Source organism: Fukomys damarensis, unplaced genomic scaffold (genome assembly GCF_012274545.1).
Source record: "Fukomys damarensis isolate Sample0158 unplaced genomic scaffold, DMR_v1.0_HiC HiC_scaffold_34, whole genome shotgun sequence".
In the NCBI taxonomy this organism is placed as follows: Eukaryota; Metazoa; Chordata; class Mammalia; order Rodentia; family Bathyergidae; genus Fukomys; species Fukomys damarensis.
In genome coordinates, this window is record NW_022900946.1 from 6923055 (window position 1) to 6944011 (window position 20957).

Consider the following 20957-nt stretch of genomic DNA (forward strand, 5'->3'; position numbering starts at 1 on the left):
ATAGGTGAGACAAAGGTAATCTACCTTCAACATCATGATGATGTATATATATATATGAAATCAGTCAATCACTTATTTTTTTAGAGGAAGCACAACTTCCCAGATATATTGCTGTCTTTCATTGCCATGTACATGTAGAGAGAGCTGCAGGAAACGTTGCAAGTTACCCGGTGACTGCTCCCTGCAGGATGGTCATTGTGCCTAAGATAGACAAAGTCAGGCCAAAGGGAAGCACCTCCAGTCCTCTAGTCCTCACATTATCGCACTACTTCAGGAGGTAGGGGGCCTCTGATTTTGGAGTGACACTTCTTCACTGATACTGACATTGATCTGGTTATAGGGTTGCCAGAGTTAGCAGACAAAAATACATGTACCCAGTGAAAATTCAATTTCAGATAAATCACAAATCATACTTAGTTTAACTATGTCCCAAAGATTGCATAGATCAGATTTGTATTGTATTTTACTGGCCACTGCCATTTGAGTGCAAACCTGCACACATTCCTCTAAAAAGATCTGCATCTGTCTGTGATCATTCTCCAGGCTGCCCAGCTACGCTGTCATGGCTCACCTAGGGGTCCAAAGTTCCTCCTCTCTTGAACGATGGCATGGAAGAAGCAGAGGCCGAACAACAGCTTCTGCCACATCACTGGCTTGGTACAGCTTTGGAAGAACGTGGGGTCTGAGATGGGATCATTGAGGTAGGAGCGCAAAAGGTTGGCCCGGAGTCCTTTGGGGGCTCAATGGTCATTTTGATCCCATTCTGGAGAATGCTGACTGGAAATTTCTCTGACGGATAGCTGGTTAACCAGAGCCTGGAAGAACAGTGGGCCCAAATGTTCAGAACAATGCAGAAAGTTACATTAAACAATAACAAAAACAACAGCTACCATATCTGTCCTTCATTTCTTTTAATCCTCACAGCCACCTGTGAGGGAGGACTTACCACCCCATTCACCAGTGAGGAAACAGAGGTGTGCCAGTTAATTTCAATGGTCAACTGGATAAAGACTCCTAGGGACTGGATGTATCCTGGGGCACTAGATGGATTAATCCACTGCTGTTCCCAGCTGACTGTGCTGACAGAAGGCGGGGCCTCACTGGAGGAGGTGCGTCACTGGGGGCACGCCTTTGGAGAGAATTATCTCTCGTTGAGCTCTTCCCCCTGCTCTGCTTCCCGGTCACCATTATATATACAGCTTGGCTCCACCATACCCTCTGCCATGATGCTTCCACTCTGCAGCCAGTCGATGATAGTGGACTGAAACCATAAGCCAAATGAAACCTCCTCCTTTAAGTTGTGGGTGTCAGGCATTTTGTACCAGCAATGGGACAGCTGACCAATATAAGAGGCATGGAGAATCAGGCGAGCTTTTGAAACAAGGACACACCATTTGGAAGCAGCTGAATCGAGATGAGAGCTGGGGTCTCTGACTCCAAAGCCCCAGCTCATTTTTTGTTTTGCTTTGTTTTTGAGACAGGGTCTGGCTTTGTTGTAGCTCAGGCTAACTCACTACATAGCCCAGGCTGGCCTTGAGCTCATGGTGATCCTCCTGCCTCAGTCTCCCAAGTGCTGGGATTACAGGTGTGTGCCACTATGCCTGGCTTAAAACCCTTGCTCTTCTCCCCTGTAGAACTTTCTGAATACCTATATGGTAAAGTACTATACTAGGAACTGCCAGAGTGATCAAAAAGAACAAAGCATTGTTTCTAGCTCCAGATACTCACAGCCTTTTTGCTAGAGGAGGAATTTAGGGCCAGGCAAGGGATAAAAGATGGATACTAGAGTACAAAGCATCATAAAATCAAAATCACAAGCAGGGCAGAAATAATGGACTGTGGGGGTTCATGGCAAGAAGAGATTTCAATAGGTTAGAGGGAGTCAGACAAATAGTAGATAGTAAAAATGGCAGACTAGGACCAGAGAGTGGAATCAAAAAAATCCAATCACTTGCTTTTGTAAATAAAGTTTGACTGGAACATGGCTATGCCCTTTCATTACATTTCATCTATGTCTGCTTTTACCCTACAACTTTAGAGCTGAAGAGCTGGGACAGAGACAATATGGCCTACAAAGCATAAATTATTTACTCTGGCCCTTTAGAGAAAAAGTGTGCTAACCTCTAATAAATAGGAAGTGGTATTGAAAATGGTCTTGATAATATGAGAATTTCTTTATTGAATATATGTAAAAGTGGGTTTTATTTTAACCTTTAAGGCTTTGGTTTTTAAATCTTTTAATTTTTATTAGTACATGTTTGCAGTACATAATTATTAAATTCATCATGGGGAGTTGGTATATGTCGTGAAATGTTTAGAAGGAAATAAAATTTAAAAATTTCCCCCTATAGGCTAACATTTTGGCATATTTCACTCAGGCTTTAAATAATTTTGTTTTCCTACCAAACTCAAGCTACATATATGTCATGGTATCCTGGTTTTTGTTTGCTTGTTTGCTAGACATTGGAGAGACTTCCAACATGTAGATATGGTGTTGGGAGGTCTTTAGTGATACAGGACAGTCCGGATTGGTGAGCAGGTGGCTGTGGTCCAGGCCCAAGGCTGGGAGAAGAAATAAGAGTTCATAAACAGATGGCCTAAGGCTTGACTTCAGCCTACAGATGGGCAATGTTTGACTCACACCATTTACACACACATACACACACACACACACACACACACACACCAGTTATACTATATTTTTGAAGTAGTTACCAACATTTCAAAATAAAGGGCTTTCTTTTACAATTAGGCTTCCCCCTTTCCCTTTAAGATCAACAGAAAACCTGATCACAAGATACCTGACTTTGTGCGCAGTAATAATTAAGTAGTATTAAGTAGCAAGTGCCCTTCTCTGTAGGGCGTGTTCACAGCAGTTCCCACCATACCCTATTGTGTGATGCTGAGACCAACTGCCCATAAGGACTGTTCTTGTACCGAGGAAATGGGACTATTTCTCATGTTCATCTTTCTGTGGTCACTTATGTGCATGGACGTTGTTGGCACTTGAGGTCATGACTTTTATGTTAGGACCATATAAAATGTCAACAAGAATAGCATTTTCTTCAATGACAGTGGATTCAATGGTCAATGAATCCAGTCACCATCCCAAACCAAACAAAATTCTTGGAAATTTGCTTAAACTCTTGCTCCTTTGGAAGTCTTCCACAAATACAAGTTAACACTGGGCCTAATATGATTTTACATAAGCATCAAATATTTTCCTGTTTTTGAGAAGTGATGACAAAAATGAAAATAATCAGCAAACTTTGTTGATTAAAGCAAGAGTTACCAAATTTTCTTCATAAAGGACAGAATAGTGATTATTTTAGACTTTGTGAGCTCAGGTGGTGACTGTCTCAACTATTTGTGCCATGAAAGCAGCCATACACAATATATGAGATAAGGGTATTTTTCAATAAAACTTTATTTATAGACATTGAAATTTGAATTTTACATAATTTTCATCTGTCATAAAATATTATTCTTTAGTTTTTTCCAACTTTTTAAAATTAGAAACTGGGGTATGGTGGTGCACACCTATAATCCCAGCACTTGGGAGACTGAGGCAGGAGGATTGCTGTGAGTTTGAGGTCAGCTTGTACTACACAGTGAATTAAAGAACAACCTGAACTGCATAGTGAGACCCTGCCTCAAAAAAAAAAATCAGATTGCAAGCCATATCAAAAATAGGTATCAGGCTGGATTTGGGCCATCTGCCAGATTTATTCTCTGGCCTAGAATAAGAGTGCCTGAACACCTGAGCTCTGAGAAGGACTTTAAAGTCTATGTGGTTCTCTTCTTTATGAATGCAAAAAACTAAGGTTCAGCTTTACTGGGCTTTAACATTCCCAGCAAACAAACAGCTGTTTCCAATGTTGATTAAAATTCCACAGGGCCCAAAAATATAGGATAGAAGAATGACAAATGGTGCATAGGCTACTGGTGTTATATTTTTAGACAAATAATTATTTTTTGTTTTGTTTTGTTTTGTTTTTTGAGACAGGGTCTCACTATGTAGTTGAGACTGACCTGGAACTCACTATGTAGCCCAGACTGGTCTCAAACTCACAATGATCCTCCTGCCTCAGCATCCCAAGTGCTGGGATTACAGGCATGTGCCACCACACCCAGCTGACAAATAGTTATTTTTAAAAATCAATCTTGCTGACATTTAATCTACCTTGCTAGACACATCTCTATCACTTTCCCTAACAACATCTTAGAGCATGTACTCCGGAATTCTAAGCTAACTTAGTATTCCCTAATATATCACTTTGCTTTTACAAACGCTGCCCTTCTGAATGGAATGTCCTTCCTGGCAAACTCCTATTCATCTTTCAAAACCCCAGGTTTCCAGACCTTCCTCACCTTTCCTGTCCCTTTTCTGTACTGCATGGCTCTTCAGATATTACACAGCATCAATTTATTCGTCTGTGCGCTGTGTTCTGCTAGAGTGAGAGTTTCTTAGAGGCAGGACTGTGCCTTGCCATCTTTGCATCCCCACTTACATTCCCACATGTCGAAGTGGGGCCCAGAGAGAGGCAACAGTGAGGCAGTTTCTCACCTGAATCTCACATTGGTGCTCTCAGGAACAATTACCTCCTCGCAGATTTTCTCCAGTGTAGGCATCCAGCTTGTAGCCAGATGGCAATTCTGTAAGACCACCCAGGTCCCATCTCTGATGGCTGTGTTGATCATCTTGGCAGCAATAGGGCCTTGGCCTTGACCGAGGGAGATGGTCTGTGTTTTGGCACCTCCCATACCCAGGTCATCTGCAAATTTCAGCAGGCCTAAGACAGGAAGAGAAGGGCCTCTGAGAGAGTACAGATCAGCTAAGAGCACATTAACAGCAGCAACACAGAATTGGGAGGCATGTTAAAATTTTAGTTTTAGAAAGAATCTCGCTGGCTCCTGTTAATTGCAAAATAAACATCTCTTTGGGAAAGCCTCAGACGTGATAAAATGGCAGGAGAAGCTGTAATAATGAACTCCCCCTTTGGCTTTAAACACATAGACATTCTTGATATAAAACATTGCACAAACTGAAAAGAAAAAAAATCTGGGTTTGAAAGAAAGAAAAATCTTTTGGCACAAAAAGTGAAGAGGAACCTCAAAACTGAAGGTGAACATATAACCAAACAAATTTATTTTTCCAAATTGATTTTAGTAGGCAATACGAGCATTTTTATGGTGAGATTAATAAGTGTCTTTCACATCTCTCTTCCTCAGGGATAGCTAATGTTACTAGATTTGTGAAACTTTTCAGAGAAATTTTATGTATTTAAGTATATGCGTATATACTATTAAATTTACATGAATTGTAGAATATTGCATTTGCTTGTTTTACTTTAAAATGTACCTTCTAGATCTTTTCTATATTGGTACATACTATATAACAGCCTTATTTTTTTATGGTTAGACAGTGTTTCACCACTGGAAAATACCATACTTTATTTATCTAGCCAAGAGGGTGCAGCTTTGATGTCCAGGGGAAATCTAGCTATGCATTCCTGCAACTGAGACCTATGTGTGAAGTTAGGAACTGCAAAGGGCTACGCCTTCATGATAAAAAGGCCAGAAATCTGACCACGAACTCTCGGAAATATCATGGAAGCTTGCCACTAATCTGGAGCCTGGGTGGAAAAAATGAACAACTCTGAAATCAAAACACTAAGTTCATGCCACATGCAGATGAGGGATATGAATCTATAGTACCTTATGCTGGGAGATTCCCTAGCTGAGAAATTTCCCATAAAATCGATCTAGAACAGTGGTGGAGAACCTATGGTATACACGCTGCAGCAGGCTGTTTGTTATCAGTGAAAGCTCTAAATGGTTTGCCTTCACCGATCTAGAGCATCATGGTCCCTGAAATCAGCGTTTGCCTATGCAAAGTTGTTCCATCATTCCCCAAACCCAAGGTATATAAGTTTTCCCAAAATAACACAAACTTACTTATTGTGAACTCACTATTAAAAAAAAAAAACTACAAAAGAAAGTACATCACCATTAGGAATAGTCAGCATGTAGAACAATCAGAGTGGATACCCTAAGGATTACATATGGTGCCTGAAATGGGCTGAATGTACCCCCCAACCAATTCATATGCTGGAAGCTCAATCCCCATTTCTCAGAATGTGACTGTAATTGGAGACAGGTCTTTACAGAGGCAATTAAGCTAAAAGAAGGCCTTGAGGTTAATCCACTATGTCTGGCATCTGAGAAGAAGGAAGAGAAAGAAAGAGAGAAGGAAAAGGGACAAGGACAAGGAAAAAAAAGAGAGAGATTAGAATACAGACGCACGCAGAGGGAAGACCATGCGAAGACACAGGGAAAAGAAGGCCATCACCAAGTCAAAGGGAGACGCTTCAGAAAAAAACCAATCCTGCTGACACCTTGATCTCAGGCTTCTAAACACTAGAACTGTGAGAAAATAGATTTATGTTTTTCAAGTTATCAGTCTGTAGAACTTTGTTATGGCAGCCCTAACAAACTAATATAGTCTTTGAAAAATACCATAAAAGAAACTCATCTAAAAATCAGGAAAACAGGAACATAAACCACAATACAATTCAGACCCCTATTTCAAACATGCATGGATTTGGAATAAAACAGAACTTTTAGAAGTGGAAAGCATAGTCATTTGAAGATTAAAAACTAAAAACACTGATCACAAGAGCAGGTTGGGATAGCCAAAGAGAGTCAGTATAGTGAGGTCTAAAATCAATGATCCATCCAGGAGAAATGAGCACCTTCAGCATCCAGGGTATGGTCTCCATACACCATTGCCTGTGGAAGGAGCTGGATTCCTATAAGAATTGTTTGTTTCTAGGTCTGGGGCAAGAAACATACAAGACAAGCCTGGAATACACGATAGTTCTAGAAGGCAGAGAAGCTATGAAAACTTATTCAGGTTGTAAGGAAAGTACATGGGCCTGAGGTGCTCCTATAGGCCACAGATTGAATAACGTGAGCATCAAAAAGAATAATAATGGAAGTGGAGTCAAATGTTAGCACATCTGAAATACCCAATACAGTGGATCCTTGATTTAGAAACTCATTTCATTCTTGAGGGCTAGTTGTACTCAAGTTGGTCAATTAAAAGCTTAGGCTCCTCTACACAGCCTTGAAAGTCTCTCTCTTCAAAAGTCTTGCCAATTACACAGGCAAGTCTCAGTGTCCTTGGAGAGACACTGGCCCAGGATTTCTCAGTTAACCCCACACAGGAAAGGATGTTGTCAAGTTCCTTCTGGAACTCATCAAGGGTTAAATCTGTATCTGAGATTATCTGGAAGCACAAGTGGCTGGTATTCAAGGCTCAAGACTTTATTCATGGTTAAAACTAAAATTCCAGTTGTAACCCAAGTTGTTCATATGTCAAGCTGGTTGTAACTGGAGGGTCCACTGTATTTTAAAATGCATGCATTCACAATGGTACAAAAATCTTAGCAGTTTACTATTCGCTTTGGAGCTTACTAGGTGGGACATTAATTCAGTATTTTGAGGGCCGGTGATAAAAAGTCAAGCAAATATTCCACCTGTGCTGTCTGAACTATATTCAGAGAAAACCAAGGTGTTGGCAAAGGAAAATTCTTCCGTATAGAAGAATTTCAGCTAATGAATGTGGAAAGAAAGATAGAACTAAAAATAAAATATCACCACTTGGCAGCCCCCAATGAAATAATGGACCTTGGTAATAATTTTTAAAGTCCACTGAAGCTATTAAAGTCAGTGGTGGTTCCCAACACTGGCCACATAATGGAATTACCTGAAAAGCTTTCTGAAACAGGATGCCTGGGTTTCACGCTAAAGATTTTAATTTAATTGGTGTCGGGTGCTTGAAGATTTTTCTTAAAACTCATCACACAATTCCAATGTGCAAAAAAGATTGAGAAACCTGGCATTAGGTGAGAGGCTGATGGGAAACTTTATAAGAGAGGAAGAGGAGGAAGGGGAGCTGGCTCATTTGACAATGGTTGGTGCCACTAATCAGTCCTTATAAGAAAAGGGCCAACAATCAGTAAGTAACTCCTGATGTGAGGCCCCTGGAGGGACTCAGTACCTATAAAGGTGCCTGTAAAATCATCCAGGCTGAATGTGGCCAGACTTCTAGAGTATAGGAATAGGTTAAATACACCACTGGGTACAAGCTGCCACGCTCTGCTAGCATGGCATCATCTTATCATTAATTTAGCATCATTAGAATAATCAGATCATATTAATGGCCTTTTCTCTGTTCTCTGCTTTATTTTTCTTGGCTTCCCCCTTACTTTTTATTAATTTCCTGCCAAAAGCATATAGGGGAAAAGGGCAAAGGTCATAGACTGCTCCTTGATAATAATGTTTTGGTGCTTATAGGAATCCAGAACCAGCTCATTTCAGTTCCCTCCTTTGCCATGTTTCCAGGGTCAGGGATGCTGGCTTTCTACAGTGTGAGGGTGCATGCCAAACTCCTCAGCTCACTGACAGGAGAATGTCAGTTTTGTCACCTGCATTTCTTATACTACTACTTTATTCAGCAAAACAGAAAAGTAAGTATCCAGATCCTCCGACAGAACAGAAAACTACTCTGTGCCCGTCAATACTTCATACCCTTCCACAAACACAAACCATTTCTGGAAAGAGACACAGTTACGAGCGGCTGCCTAGCTGGGAAGCAGTGAGGAAGAAAGTGCCTGATACCCTGTACCAGGCTTTCTCACCACAGCTTTCTAGGCCAGGCCAATTTTTGCAGTAAGAAACTGTCTTGTGCACTCTAGTGTGTTGAGCAGTATCCTCAGTCTCTACCCCCAACAAAAATGTCTGTACACATTGCCAAATGTCCTCTGAGGTAGCAAAGTCCCCCTCGTTGAGCCATGACCCTATTTGATTTTTAAAAAACGCAGTACTACTCCAATTTTTATTAAGTTAAAGAAGCAATTAGAGAAAAATGGTTTAAGACAAAGATGATAATCCAGTAACTAGTGAACAAATCTAACTCTGGGTTTGGCTCATCTAGCATCTTTTAGAGAGATATTTCAGTGAGTTACAGTATCAGATTTAAAAATGAGCCATTTCTGCATTTCTATGTTCTCTTGAAAAGTCAATCTCATAATTCTGGCTCACCTTCCCAGAAAGCTCAATTTGTGGATGCTGAGCAGCAGCTGCCCCCTAGGGTAGGAAATCACATAAAATTCCTTCACTCCCACCTCAGCCTGTTAAGTACTTGGCCTTCAAAGCCAGCTGAGTAGGAGATCCCTGTTTAAAAGACATGCTATCCACAACTACCCACAAATGATGGGAATTCAAGGCTCCTCATATTCTGTCCTTACCTGCCATTGGGTCTGCACTTGGAGACAACACGAAAATCAGCGGTGCACAACAACTGGAATCGTTGTAGGATCCCTGGAGATCGAATGTAGGAGCTTCGACGTACACATTCCCCATAAATTCGGCAATGAAATCCCTAACGGCCGGAATTATCTTGTCAGGCCGCAAACATCGGAGGATGACCAACCTCTCCAATCCTTCAAGCAACTTCCAAGGTTCAGGGAATATCTCTTCATGGGGCCAGGTCGAGTCGTAGATCGGCTTCCATTCATTAGTATTTTGTTCCAAATGTTCCCTCAGGCCTTTCAGTTTTGGCAATGAGGATGCACGTACAACTTCTGCCCATGCCTTCTCAGATAACCATTCGGGAGCTGGGTTGGGGTAGGGGTTATCCAGGGCAATACCTCCAGTTAGAAGGAAGAACCAAACTTCCTCTGAAATTAGCCTTTTCTCTTTCAAGATGCCGATAGTCAGGAGGAGGGAGAAGAGCAGCTTGTCCTTCTCAAACAGAGAGCGGCACACATTGTTGTAGATGCTCAGGGTGAAATATTCGATGATGTATTCAATGCGGAGATCCAGTTCCTCGCTCTTGGTGCTGTTGGCTAGGGAAAGCATGTAGAGGTTGATGAACCATGTCAAGGAGTACTGGTACATGGGCTCAATGTTGGCCAGGTCAGAGATACAGAAGAAGATGGTGGCAGAGTGCATAGCCACTGGCTTGTAGCCCATCCGAGTCTCATCGATCTCCATTTCTGTCTTTGAAGCTATTTCCTGTTTCTCTGAGATTTCTTCAGACAGTACTTTAGAGGAGGACAGAATTTTGATGGCCGTTTCATCCTCTAGAATGTTGCCCTGAGAAAGGGAGAGAACCTCCAAGATCTTATCTTCAATTTCCTTTAGCTGCTTCTTGTTCTTGGCGCTTTCCACAATCAACTGGTTCTTTTTCTCTTCCAGTTCTGGCTTCTCCTTGGCAGCCACAATACCAAGAAGTTGATCTTGGAGACCCAAGGGGGTGATCATGAAGTTGAGGAGACAGACTTTCACAGCAATTTCCGGGAGGTAATGTGGGTTCCTTAAACGAGTGGTAATGTAAAACTTAAATTCCTTGGAGTATTCAATGATACTTTCACCCAGCCTCATATATTCAACCCCTTGCTGCTTGAATGTTGTCTTGAGCAAGATAGGTTCAATGAAAGCATCCAGATCTTCCCCAATGTTTTCCAGTAAGACAGGGGTGCCAAACTGTAGGGCGTTTTCCAGTGTCCTTACATAATTGGTGTCAGAGAACTTGATAACAGACAGTTTATTTGCTTTCTCCATATTCTTAATCCATTTATTGGCCTGCCCCTGTGGGTCAATCATTAAAGGCCAATGCCTAGAATTGGACACAATGATGCCATTGTCTATGGAAAAGGAGTCAATGGGAAGCCCAGCAATCTGCCAGGCACGGATTTTCACAGGATCCCCTAACGTATTGCTGAGGCTGAAAAGTCACTAGAGCCTGGGATGACCTTGTCCTTACAGTTGGCCAACCATTCCTTCTGGCATTGGGCCCTGTAGTCCACTGTGAAGGCACCCAGATAAGCCACAGTCCCCGAGGACACCAACACATCCCCTGTCAGATTAATATAGCGGATTCCCAGCTGGCGAGCAGCTTCTGTCCATCTGTCCTCTCCACCAAGACCACTGATCAGCTTCTCTGCCCTGTCTAGCTTTTGGGAGCAGATTTCAATGTTTTCTTCCAGTGTCTTTTTCTTGACATTCATCTCTTCAAATTCGTCATTCAGGGCCTGGAGACGGTCTTCCACAAGCTTCAGCTCTGCTCGCTTCTGGTTCAGTTTCTGCATCTGTGCATCCAGCTTCCCCTCAGCCTCCTTCAGTCGCTCCCGTTTGGGAGCCACCACCTTGGCCACACGATCATACACCTCCATGGCCCTCACCCACTTGCACAGACCCTCACAGGCAGATGACACGTTTTTAATGACGGCCGGCTGGAATTCTGGGTGATCAATAAACCTTACTCGGATCCTCTTCATGACCAAGGGAGGGATGTTGTCTTTGTCGTATGACTTAAGACTCTTCAAGAATTTCAGGTCTCCGAGAATCTTTTTTGACACACCCCAGTAATCTTCTATCATCTTACCTGTTCAGTATAAGAAAGAGAGATAGGCTGTATTACTAGTTTAGGCTGAGATATCTAGTTCTGCAGTGGCTACAACTTGGATTTGAGGGAAAATAGTCCATCATGGTCTGGGAGGCCTGGCCAACCTATCCATCACATTTCTGATTTTCTCCCTGACTTGTGTCCCAAAGGACCTTCCTTCAATTTCTCCATGATCCCAGGTGCTTCTCTACCTGAGCCCTTTGCCCATACTAAAAGTTCCATCTAACTAGATCCTGAGCAGACTTCAGGCCTCATTTTAAAAGCTCCTCTGTGGGAAGGTTTCCCCTGGGCTTCTCTTCCAAACAGGGCCCCTCCTCCCCAAGCATTTTCTTTGCCTGCTAGTAGGTCTGTTCCTTGATAGCACTTATTGTAATCAGCCATTTTTTGTTTACTTTCTACTGCAAGTATACAAAAGCTGTGAGCTCCTGCTGTGTTTTCTAGAATTTGGTACAGTGCCTGATGCTCAGTTATCAATGAATATGGTTATTAGCCCATTTGTAGAAGAGAGGGCAACAGGAACCGGGGGCAGGAATCTGAAGTGTTCTTTCCTAGGTCTGGGGAACAGGTTGGAGGGGTACCAGTCAGTGTCCCATGTGATGAGCAGTGGAAATGAGGGTGGCCTTGGAGAAGTGGCTTGCAGGCTCACAACTGAACAGGAGGCTCCATGGCCTACCCTGCTCTCCTTAGCACTCACCAGCTAATCAAGCAGTTTCAACCCCATGCAGAAATAGCACTCCTTTCGTTGATACCTTGGAAAAAATTTGAGAGCCTTTCTGGCTCCTGATACTTGTCAACCTCAGGCTCATCAAAAAATTATACTTTGAGACATTGTATGGAAAACAATGTGTTCCTTTTGTAAGTCCAAACATAGCAACTAGCCGAATATTTCCATGGAAGTTTTTGTTTGTTCTCTGGAAAGTGACCTGCTTCATTTAAATTCAAAGCATCTAAATCTAATCCAATTGCTCATTTGCTCCATCTCAGTATACTCACTAAATCCTTCATGTTTGATGAATAATATATACAATTTGCTAAATTTTAAGTCATGATGGATTCTGTGCAGATCATCAATGATCTAATATGAGAAGCAACATTCATGATCTGGCCCAGCAGGTCTCAAACACGGCTGTACCTTAGAATTAGTCAGGGAGCTTTAACAAATACTAGCACTCGAGTTGTACCCCAGACCAATAAAATAAGCATCTCTCCCGGTGTGCCATGGACTTCGGTGTTCTTTCAGTCCCTGGGTGATTTTAGGATACAGAAGGGAGCCATCCCTACTCAGGTGACTTTCGGTGCCTCAGCAGTTTCCCTAAAGGGTCCTGTGGTAAAGTTCACTTCCTGCTTGGCTATTCTTGATCTGTTTTGCATCTTCTCAAGTAGTTGTTGGCCAGAAATGAGCCAGACAAGAGGGAATGCTGAGCAAAGGGAAGTAGGAGCCAGAAGATCCCAAGTGAAGGATCAGGGATTTCTAACATTTCAGAAGGAATGAGGGGATAGCAGGACTCTCGCCCGGATAGGAAAGTTAGAGACAGGAAACAGTATTACAGGTGGTTTTTAAAGTCTTTGTTTAGTTCTAAGACACTGGGCTTAACTCAAGGTCCTACCATTAATTAGAACTTCAAGGAGAATTAATGCTCATCTATTAAAACTTCTAGTTTAATTGTGTGAGCTTTCCTCCCTTCTCCTATTCCTCTCTCACCATTTCTCTCTCTGTCCCTCTGTCTCTTTCCCCTTTCCTTCCCTCCCATCTTTCCTCCGTGCTTTCTCCCCTCCCCCCAGTTTCTTTCTCTGCCTTCCTTTTCCCTTGTCTCCTTCTAAGTTTTCTTTCTAGCTCTTGCTTCTCCTCCATCCCAACCAACTTCTCTCTTGCACTCTCTGATGGTCTATGTGTTTCTTTCCCCATCTCCGTCTCCCTTCCTGGTCTCTTTTGTTCTCATTTGTCCTCTCTGTCTGACTCCATGTATGTCTTTGCCTCTGTTTCTCTTTTACTCAGCACTTCTGTCTCTTAGTTTCTGTTTCTGTCTCTCTCTCCTGTCTCATCTCATGCATGTCTCTCCCTCTCCACTTCTCTTTTTCCATTTCCCTGCCTTTCTCTCCCTCCCAATTTCTTCCCCTCATGTTCTCTGTTCATTATCTTTTGATTGTATGTGTGTGCATGTGCTGTGTGCACACATATTCACATGCATGTGTCCAGGATTCTGGGTGGCTCTACATTTATTTCTGTCTTTTAGTCTATTCTTTGTCTCTCTCTCATTCTTCTTTTTTTTTTTTGGTACTGAGGATCAAACTCGGTACCTAGAGCTTGTGAGGCAGGCGGTGGAACCACTGAGCTATATCCCAGCCCTTCTCTCTCATTCTTTTTCTACCTCTCAGTCTCTGTATCTCTGCCTCTCCTCTGTCTGTCTCTCTCTGTTTCTCCCTCTCCCTCTCTCCTCTCTCTCTCTCTCATACTCCCAACCTAACGCTGTGTGTTTGTTCTACACAAGGACTTTGGTTTGTGTAGTCTTCGTTTTGAAATGATTTTTAGGCTGCAACCTGGACTAAACTCTTCTCTACTCACAGATACCTAGGTTTTCCCACCTGACTAAGAGGTGAGGAAGCACCGGAGGATCTCTGGGTGTGCATGCTCCCCCAGGTACCTTTCCACATTCCTCCAAAAGTCTCTGATACTGCTTGGGGGCCTGGGGCAGGTTGGAAGTGGGATGGGCACTGGCATCCTTCACACCACGGAAGATCAGCCTGTGCAGGCGACTGGGATGGGGTGGGGAGGTACCGGAGCCACTGGGGTCTGGCTTCCTCTCTGGTCTCTGCCCCTTCATGACACAGATGCTCTCCATGACTAGCTTGACTGGGCCGGGTGGGTTCTGCATGGACTTCACCAGTGAGATGTCAGCCGGGTTCAGGGTGTCGAGTGCAGCGAGTGCTGCCTCCAGCGCTGGCATGGCCTCGGCCAGGTCCCCCTCGCATTCGTTCTGCAGAGCACAGGGACAAAGCGGGGAAGTGACCAGGGTCAGCACAGTGAGCGGAGGCCAAGCTCAGCTCCTAGGGGAAGCAGAGGAAGTGGGAAGAGGTGCTATATTCCCAGGTGCTCTGTGAGGACGGGCCTCCCCACACCCAGCTCTGGACAGCACCAGGACTGCACACCTGGCCTCTGGGACTGGGTTTTGTTGTGTCCTGGGACTTGGTTTGTTTGTTTTGATTTTTGGTACTGCAGATCGAACTCAGGTCCTTGTGCTTGCAAGGCAGGTGGCCTAAATCCTCAGCCCTGTCCTGGGCCTTTGAACATTCACCTTGCTTGTGATCTTAACACACTAAGCACCCTTAAGTCAGGGTAATTACCATTTTCATCTCTTCAAAGACTTACCATTTGTATGCGTTGGAAAATTTCAACTCTTCTGGTTGCTTTGAAATATATAATAAATTGTAAACTGTAGTTACCTTTCTGTGCTATACAACATGGAAACAAATTCTTGCTATCTGATTGCATTTTTTTTTTAAACCCACGTTTTTTTTTTTTTTTTTTTTTGGTACTGGGGTTTGAACTCAGGCCCCTGAGCTCGTGAGGCAGGCGACAGAACCACTGTGCTAAATCCCCCGGCTCTGATTGCATTTTGATACCCAATACCTAAATTCATTAAAAATAAGTCAGAAAAGCAAGGTACAGTGGTGTACACTTATAATCTAACCTACTTAGGGGGCTGAGGTAGGAGATTCCAGGCTTGAGGCCCAGCCCTAGACAACTTAATGAGACCCTATCTCAAAATAAAAATTTTAAAGGGTTAGGGATATGGCTCATTGTCCCTGGGTTACCAGTACCAAAATAATATAATAATAATAAAAATAAAAGTCAGGAAAAATACCTGTCCCACACAAATAAAACTCTACCTATTCAAATCAAACATGTCCACAATGCTTATTGGTTTTGTTATTTTGTTACGGCCACTGTTCTGCTAGCTGGAATTGAAATTTGAATAACTAATCTGCACCTCTTTATCTTTTTTATCTCAAGTAAAATCTTCAATTTTGTTTCTGAAAAATAGAAGATATAGTTTAAATCTCCAAGAGAGATGAAGTAGGTGGTTTCCATCTATTGATCATGGGTGGGATGAGAGAGGACTAAAGAGTAAGGCTTAGGGCTCGAGTGACAGACAGGAAGAGAGAAAGGCAAGGTGAGGGAAGAAATAAGGCATGAGGGGTGAGAGAAGGTCCGGGATGGGTGACCATCTGGAACACACTGTGTACCTTTAGAGATGGGATTGGGTAGAGGAATTGGGGTAGGGTGAAGATTGGGGACATGGCAAAGCTTTGCGCAAGATAAGGGCAGAATGGGGACAATGATTAGAAATGGGTAAGGAAATGGAGATAGGGTTTTGCTCCAGGGAAACGATATGGTATATGTTTATCCAGTATTTTATTCATTGAAACACAAAGTTAGTACAATGGAATACCACTCAACAATTAAAAGATGAACTACTGATGCTACAGTAATACATCCTGCTACAAGGATGAACCTTGTAGACTTCGTGATAAGTGAAAGAAAGAAGCTGGACACAAATGGTTACCTGTATATGAAATGTGCATAATGTGCAAATCCACACAGGCAGAAAGTAGGTTAGTGGTTGCCTGGGGTTGGGGAGAGGAGGGATGGGGGAGTGTTTACTAATGTGTAAAGGGTTTTTGGAAAGTGTGCTGAAAGTGTTGTAGAATTAGTAATGGTGGTTGCATAACTTTGTCAATATACTAAAGCCAACAAATTGCATAATTTAAAATGGTGACTATTAAAGTGTATGGATTATATAATAATTTTTTTAAAAGAACGAATTTTAGAACTGAAGGGGCCTGATGGATTAGTTAATAACCCAGTTACCAAATTACACACACACACACACACACAGGGTCCCAAGATGTAAAATGCAATAGCCAAGGTCATACACCTGGTTAATCAAAGAGAAGGCTCCTGGCTCCTCACTGAATTCTTTTTGTTCTCCAAGTCTAAGGAGTTGTAACAGCCATGATTGAAGTGAAAATTCACAAGAAAATGTCAGTTCTTAGACAACTTATGCCAGGATGTGTTGAAGTACTTAAATCCCACAGGTTTATTTAATAGGCAAAGAAAGAGTTGTTCCACCTTCTTCCATGTGTGTGAAAATGCATATATATGGATAGGTGTGTGTGTCTCATGGATTATTTTAGGTTTCCTACTTTCCTTACAGATGAAGAGCAATGTTCAATAGCTTCATCATCTTACCCTCTCCCTCCATAAACTATTTCAGATGGACCATAAAAATGGAATTGCCGGGGCCAGGGTGCCACACCTACCTCGAAAGTGCAAGGTCCTGAGTTTGATTCACAGTAATGAAAAAAAAAAAAATAGAATTGCCTGCTTCAGATGGAAATAATAGCTCATTCCCAGGGCCACCTCAGCTTACTCATTCTTTATCCCTCACACATGCACTAAACTGCAACGTAAGAGATTCACTCCAAGCTGGTCCCTGTTGTTCCTCATGGGCGGCTTCAGAAAAGATTTGGTGGCAGAGGTGGCCAAAAGTGTTGGCTCAGCCAGAACTCTGGATACTGGGTAAATTTCACTGATCACAGGTACCCAAGACTTCACATTGTCAATGCTTTTTCTTCTTCCTTTCCTTTTCTTTCTCTTTCCTCCTTTTCTCATCCCTCTTCTCCCCAACCCCTCAGTTTTTGTGTTGTGTTGTGGGGGGTTTAGGGGGGATTGAACTCAGGGCTTTTACACTGAGCTACATCTCAAGTCCTTTTATTTTATTTATTTTTTTATTTTGGTACCAGGGATTGAACTTGGGACCTTGAACTTGCAAGGCAGACAGCAGAACCACTGAGCTAAATCCCCAGGACTGTGCTTTTATTTTGAGACAGTCTCTTAAGTTGCTTAGGCTGGGCTCAGACTTGCAATTCTCCTGTCTCAGCCTCCCGTGTTAGTTTCTTATAACATGCCAGACAACTAGTGGATCATAATGCCTCATGATTTCCTGTAGCCTGGCAGCTCTGTTCCCTTCCCTAAGGGACAAGATCTGCCTTCCTGCTCAGTCTTAGAGCAAGCTGGTTTGTCAAGTGACTCAAAAAGACCCCTCACTGTGGCTTTATCTATAATAGTAATCTTCAACATTCGATGTATTCCAGTCACTGAGCAGTGTTTGGAATATCCTTGTGGTCAGGCCCCACACCCAGAGATTCTGATTCATTTACTCTGGGTGTGGCTCAAGTATCTGCATTTCTAAAACTCCAAAGATGATTGACACACATCTTTGTTGAGAAACTGTTCTTTATACTATTGAGACACTGAAAACCCAGAGCAAGAGGGAATAGACTTCAATACCCTGTAAGGGAATGGCCTCTTGGCATGTGACATGCCTTCTCAAAGTGGTCATTAAGATGATTATATGACATTTTGGAAAAATGTATTAAGATGTTAGGTGAAATAAGAAGCATGATAATAATCACAATTATGCTATTTTCTTGCAATAACACAAAGCTATCTACATGTATGGATAGGAATAAGAAGAAAAGTTCACAATTATGCTATTTTCTTGCAATAACACAAAGCTATCTACATGTATGGATAGGAATAAGAAAACTTATAATCAAAGTTGAAACTGAAAATTGAGTTCTTAAGAATTTATTTCACATATGTTTTTTGTTTCTATGATAAAAACCTTACAGTTGAAATTGGCCCCTTGTCTTAGCAAAGAGAGGTCCACCAGGGCTCTCTGATCAAATGTAATGGGAAAGCAGTTCTGGCAGATCATCCTCAGTAGAGAGGTAAGAAGTGAAGCATTAGCTTGAGAAGAATTGACCACATTAAGCAAACTGCTGCACTCAAGAATAAGTGTCCAGGGCCCTTTTTCTCTTTCAGTCCCCCGATCTTTCCAGTACAAGTACTGCTCCACTGAACTATGGAGTCTGCTGTGAACTGAGCACTGTACAGGGCACACTCCCATCTTCCATCATTCCTAGCAGCATAAAGTGCTGAGGAAACCAGCAGTCTTCATGTGCAGAAGGACTGAAGCCCTGAAAAGTCCAGGGAGGGATTCTGGTCCACACAAGGCCTCAGGGAAACTGCAGGGGCAAATGCAGATTTCTTTCTTCTCCTCCCTGGATAGTTTCTTCCACCTTCTGACTCACCTCATGGACAGCACTGAGCCTCATCCTTCCACCGAAACCTAGGGGGGCAGTTTATTGTCTGGAGGAGAGTGTGGTGGGGAGTTCTGGGTCATCACCTTACAAAGCTTGTGTCATCATTCATTTCCCTCTGGTTCTAGCACCTGATACTAATGAGCAGAGTCCTAGGTGTGATGTTCTGCTTCCTGATGGTCCTCATGTGTGGTGAGAAGCTGGCCTTTATTATACTCGGTGCAGGGCAAAGAACAACATTTTTGGAGAACAACTGACATAGATCTTAAGCTCTGATACATGTTATAGGCTTCATGTGTTTTTTGCTTAATCCTCCCATATTATGAGGAAACTAAAGTTAGGAAGTGGCACAGCAATTGAAGTCTAGCATGCCTGATTCTAGTACAGATCCACAGAAGAGTTGTGGATTTCTGTGTTACCAGGGGCCAGAGCAGTGATATGAGTGGGGGAAGTGGGCTGGCTGGGGACTACATAAGGGGCAGTGTCTGTGCACCATAGCTGCAACCCAGGAATGTAGGATTAATATGGAAAAAATGACTGATTTTTAAAAGAAAAGATAAAAATTCAGAATTTGTATTTGAAATTTCTTGATTATTAAAATTATAAGTATTTCTGATTTAAAATAAATTATTGACTTCTGAGAAGATTGTGGAGTGATGAGCAGAAGCAAATCAGCCTCTTCAAGATTTGGAGCCCAGATGCTGGAATATAGCAACATGAGGAAGAGAAGGAGGAGGGAAGTGGCTCCCCAGGATCCCCAGGATCTGAAGTGAGAATTGGAGTCCACGGGAAGAATGAAGAGAAAGACCTCAATACAGAAGAGGGAAGTGGCTAATAGTGCTTTCTCCCCGAATCAAGCTCACAGCATGAGAGGGGTAGCTCAAATCTATGGAGGCATGGTGACTACTGGTGGCTCCAGAGACCTCCAGTGGAATGAGCAGGGGATACTTCAAACTGCAGTGACTGACTGAGATTGTCTGAGGGCCATAAACAATACTATAGGCAGTACCAAAGAACCAGGGGCTGGGCCAAATAGGCAACAATTTCTCATTTCCCCAAAATTGAAGAGGGAAGATCTTTCAACAGACTCAAAAGCCAAAAGTCAGCTACAACTAGAATAAAAAATGAGAAGACACAGAAGCAAGATGCAACCTCAGACTTCCAGCTGACCCAAAGCAAACCCAGCGGGCAGTGAGGTAAAACAATTTGAAAACCCCCAACATGAATTCTCTGAACTGGTAACAGCAGAAGTAAGAAAGCAAATGAACAAGGTTCTAGGAAACAAATTAGAAATCATTTCTCAGATAACTAAAGAGATGATGATGACCATAATGAAGGACATGGTTAGTGAATTTAGAGTAGATAGGGATTTTAAAAAATAGAGCTTAGGAATATTATGGAAACCATGAATGTCCAACATTCATGGGGTCCATGAAACATCCAGAATATTAAAAATTCTATGGAAAGTATACATAGCAGAACCAATCAATGTGAGTACAGAATATCAGATTTTGAAGTCAGGTTTACAGTTAGTGATCATGATAAGAAAGATTTCTTAAGAATAGCAAGGGGCCACACACAAAAAAAAATCTAACAGCTGCTAGTTGATGCAAAGAACAACATAATTGATCGGTCAATGAAAAAGTAGGAGACAGTGCAAATGACATAAAAAAACCTGTTTACAGAAGAAATGGCAGAAAACTTCCCAAACAGAGAAAGAAATTGACATATAGAAAGTAAGGCATAGGGCTGGAGATTTAGCTCAGTAGCACTGCACCTGCCTCGTAAACACAAGGTCCTGAGTTTGAATCCCAGTACTGAAAAATAAAAGGCATAATGAATTTAGCTATGATTAAAAAGAAAATCTATGCCAAGGCATATAATAGGCATGATACCAGAAATTCAATACAACAACAGAATATTAAAAGCTGTTACAGAAAAGAAACATCACCTACAAAAGAAAGCCCAGCAGAATCACAGCAGATTTCTCAATCCAAATCCTTAAGCCAAGGAGAGTTTGGAATAAAATATTTCAAGCCCTAAGAGAAAACAACCTCCAACCTAGACTGATATACCCTACAAAACTATTTTTCAAAATTGATGGAGAAGATACTTCCATGACAAAAAACACCTAAAGAAATTCATGCCCACTAAAATAATTATGTATGTCACAATGTACAAGTGGTCCCTGGCTTCCGGTTTGCAACTTCTGGAATAATGGGCAAATGTCAAGGCTTTGGAGTCAGAGCTCTGGGTTTGAATGCTGATTCTATTGCTTGGTAGCTGTGTGACCTTGGATAAGTTCTACATCGTG

At 42.3% G+C, this 20957-nt stretch overlaps 1 protein-coding gene across 1 annotated transcript in view; it reads right to left on the reverse strand.

The window, feature by feature from the left end:
- The window catches only part of LOC104855771 (dynein heavy chain 3, axonemal), a 75676-nt gene that overhangs the window by 11883 nt on the left and 42836 nt on the right, over window positions 1-20957 (reverse strand). The window contains 6 exon segments of the mRNA XM_033758738.1: window positions 572-739; window positions 742-815; window positions 4568-4793; window positions 9315-10800; window positions 10803-11455; window positions 14253-14451. Coding sequence (XP_033614629.1) covers window positions 572-739; window positions 742-815; window positions 4568-4793; window positions 9315-10800; window positions 10803-11455; window positions 14253-14451 — 2806 coding nt within the window.